Source organism: Lontra canadensis, unplaced genomic scaffold (genome assembly GCF_010015895.1).
Source record: "Lontra canadensis isolate GAN:19392208 unplaced genomic scaffold, GSC_riverotter_1.0 scaffold4568, whole genome shotgun sequence".
Classification (NCBI taxonomy): domain Eukaryota; kingdom Metazoa; phylum Chordata; class Mammalia; order Carnivora; family Mustelidae; genus Lontra; species Lontra canadensis.
The window spans coordinates 1-2,222 of record NW_022635549.1 but is presented as its reverse complement, the minus strand read 5'-3'; the positions used below and the strand labels follow the sequence as shown (position 1 = coordinate 2,222).

Sequence of the window (2,222 nt, the reverse complement as noted above, 5' to 3'; positions counted from 1 at the left end):
TGATCTGGGGTCCCAGATATCCAGGCAGCAGCAACCCCGGGGGTAAAGGGCAAGCTCCCCAGTGTGAGGGGAGCCCCCACTCCTGATCAGCCAGGCTTTCAGAGGAGACAGCAGGTCGAGGGAGCCAACGAGAAGAGACACCCAGTAGGGAGGGGCTGTCCCGCCAAGGACAGAGCTGATTCATGGGGGTCAGGGCCCTTCTGGAGAAGAGCCACACAGAACTGGGGGGTCCAGGAACCAGGAAGCTTGGCTAAAGGGAAAAGAGAAATCAACTGGCAACCTAGAAACCAGATGACCCCACTTCCACCAAACTGGGTCAGGAAGGAATATCTAGCTGCCGCCTGCTCACACCGCATTAGTGATCAACCTACCAGACACCCCCCTGAGAACTCTTTATCTACTCTCCTCGTTAGGCCTCAAACTAGGCCTCAGGTTTGATTAAAGTCAATTTAAGGGAAACTTATAAAATGTGTGTAAGAAAGGGGTTACCGGGTGGCTCAGTCAGTTAAGCATCCAACTCTTGATTTCAGCGCAGGTCATGATCTCACGGTTGTGAGATCCAGACCCACATTGGGTTCTGCGGGTGCTCAATGGGGAGTCTACTTGAGATTCTCTCTCCCTCTACCCTCTCCCCAACCCCACCACCGCTGGCATTCACATGCTTTCTCTCTAAAATAAATAAATCTTTTAAAAAATGTGTGTCAGAGATAGAAAAAGATGAGGACAAGAAGGACCCCCTCTGTGCTATTCTAGGATTTCTGCCTTCCTGGGGACAGTCAGGGACTCTGACAGCTACAGAAGTGTAGGGAAGCTTTTCCTGGGGAACTCAGCCACCATGTCTTTCCACTTCTCCCTACCTAGTAGGACGAGTCTGTGAGAAAGTCAAGGGAACCTAGGAAGTATAGACACCTCACCTGCTGTCTAGGGAGCCAGGAATCTGGGCAGTATTCCGGGTCATAGCCAGGATTATGGAATTGTAGTATCTGTTCACTGCTGTAACGTAAATCCCAGTCCCAGACGGACAGCTGTGGGTTAACCGAGTTCCCAGCAAGGGGTTGGGAGTACCCTGGGGTACAGATTTGTGTATAGGAGTTGAACTGGACAGAGAAAACAAGAAAACGGATGGTTAAGCAAAAAGTAATCCTTTTCCCAAGTCTGGAGAGAAATCATAAAAAGCTCACTTCTTCCTCTGGGAAATCAGGTGTAGGGTGAAAATCAAGTCATGAAGAATGAGCACCAACTCCTCCCCCCGCCCCCGATTTCACTTTCCATAAATCAAGACTAAACATAGGGTATTTCTCAAGAAGAAGAAAAGACAGCTCAAAAATGGAAGTCACTGACTGACCTGTCCGCTCTGCTTTCCACGCTCCCAGGGAGTATTTCTCAAGAATGTGAGAGTGTCAGGAACTCTGGCACTGTCGTGAAGAGCAAGAAGGAAAAACTCTGAGAATTCAAACTCAGCTGGAAACTGCTGGAGGAGCTGCCAGACACAATCAAGGAAGAGAAGAAACACTGGAGCCTGAGAAGAGGGAAAGTGAGAGGTTAGAAGGGATTGTAGGGGGAGGATGACACCTAAAGGGGGAGGATGACAAAATGATGGGGGACAAGGGACACACCAACAGGGCCACTAAGGTCAGGGAATGGAAACCTAGATTGAGGGTACTAGGGGGTTGTGGTGCCTCATTCATCTAGGTCTCCCTTCAAGCTCAACCTAATCTCAGGATCTTTCTAACCCAATTTTACTTCCAGTGGATTATACTATATAGTTTTCTCATTCCCTTACACCTTTAGTAATAATCTCCCCCCAGTACCCTCCCCAAATGATCTTACCTCTTCACTGGCTCCAGTTACTCCAAGTCGGGTCAGGAAGGGATGTCCAGCTGCCACCCACTCTCGCTGCACTAGTGATTGGAAGCCAAGCAGTGTTCGGGCTCCAGGGGCTGAAAGCAGCTGGACGAGTGAAGAGAGGAGGCCATTGAAATCACGATCACTGCGCTCTGGGTGACAAAGAGGGAGAAGACAAAGAAGGAGGGGCCAAGAAACTAGGGCAGAAGAACATGAGAAAAGGAAACGTGGCAAGAAGAAGAGAGGGACACAGAGGAGAAAAGTGTGGGTTAGGGATGATTGAGAGGGCAAATAGAAGTGAAGAGAAAATAAAGACCTTGAATGATTCAGTTCATAGACTCCACCTAGATAGCAATACCCAGCTTCAGTGTTAGGAG

General features: G+C 49.1%; 1 protein-coding gene across 1 annotated transcript; it reads right to left on the bottom strand.

Moving 5' to 3' along the window:
• Positions 1 to 4: 4 nt before the first annotated feature.
• Positions 5 to 2,211, bottom strand: LOC116863887 (myotubularin-related protein 11-like; the record flags this gene model as incomplete). Its single annotated transcript, XM_032851193.1, has 4 exons — positions 5 to 250; positions 915 to 1,097; positions 1,346 to 1,519; positions 1,831 to 2,211. Coding segments are annotated over 4 exons (984 nt in total), but the record flags the coding sequence as incomplete, so codon positions are not given.
• Positions 2,212 to 2,222: the final 11 nt, after the last annotated feature.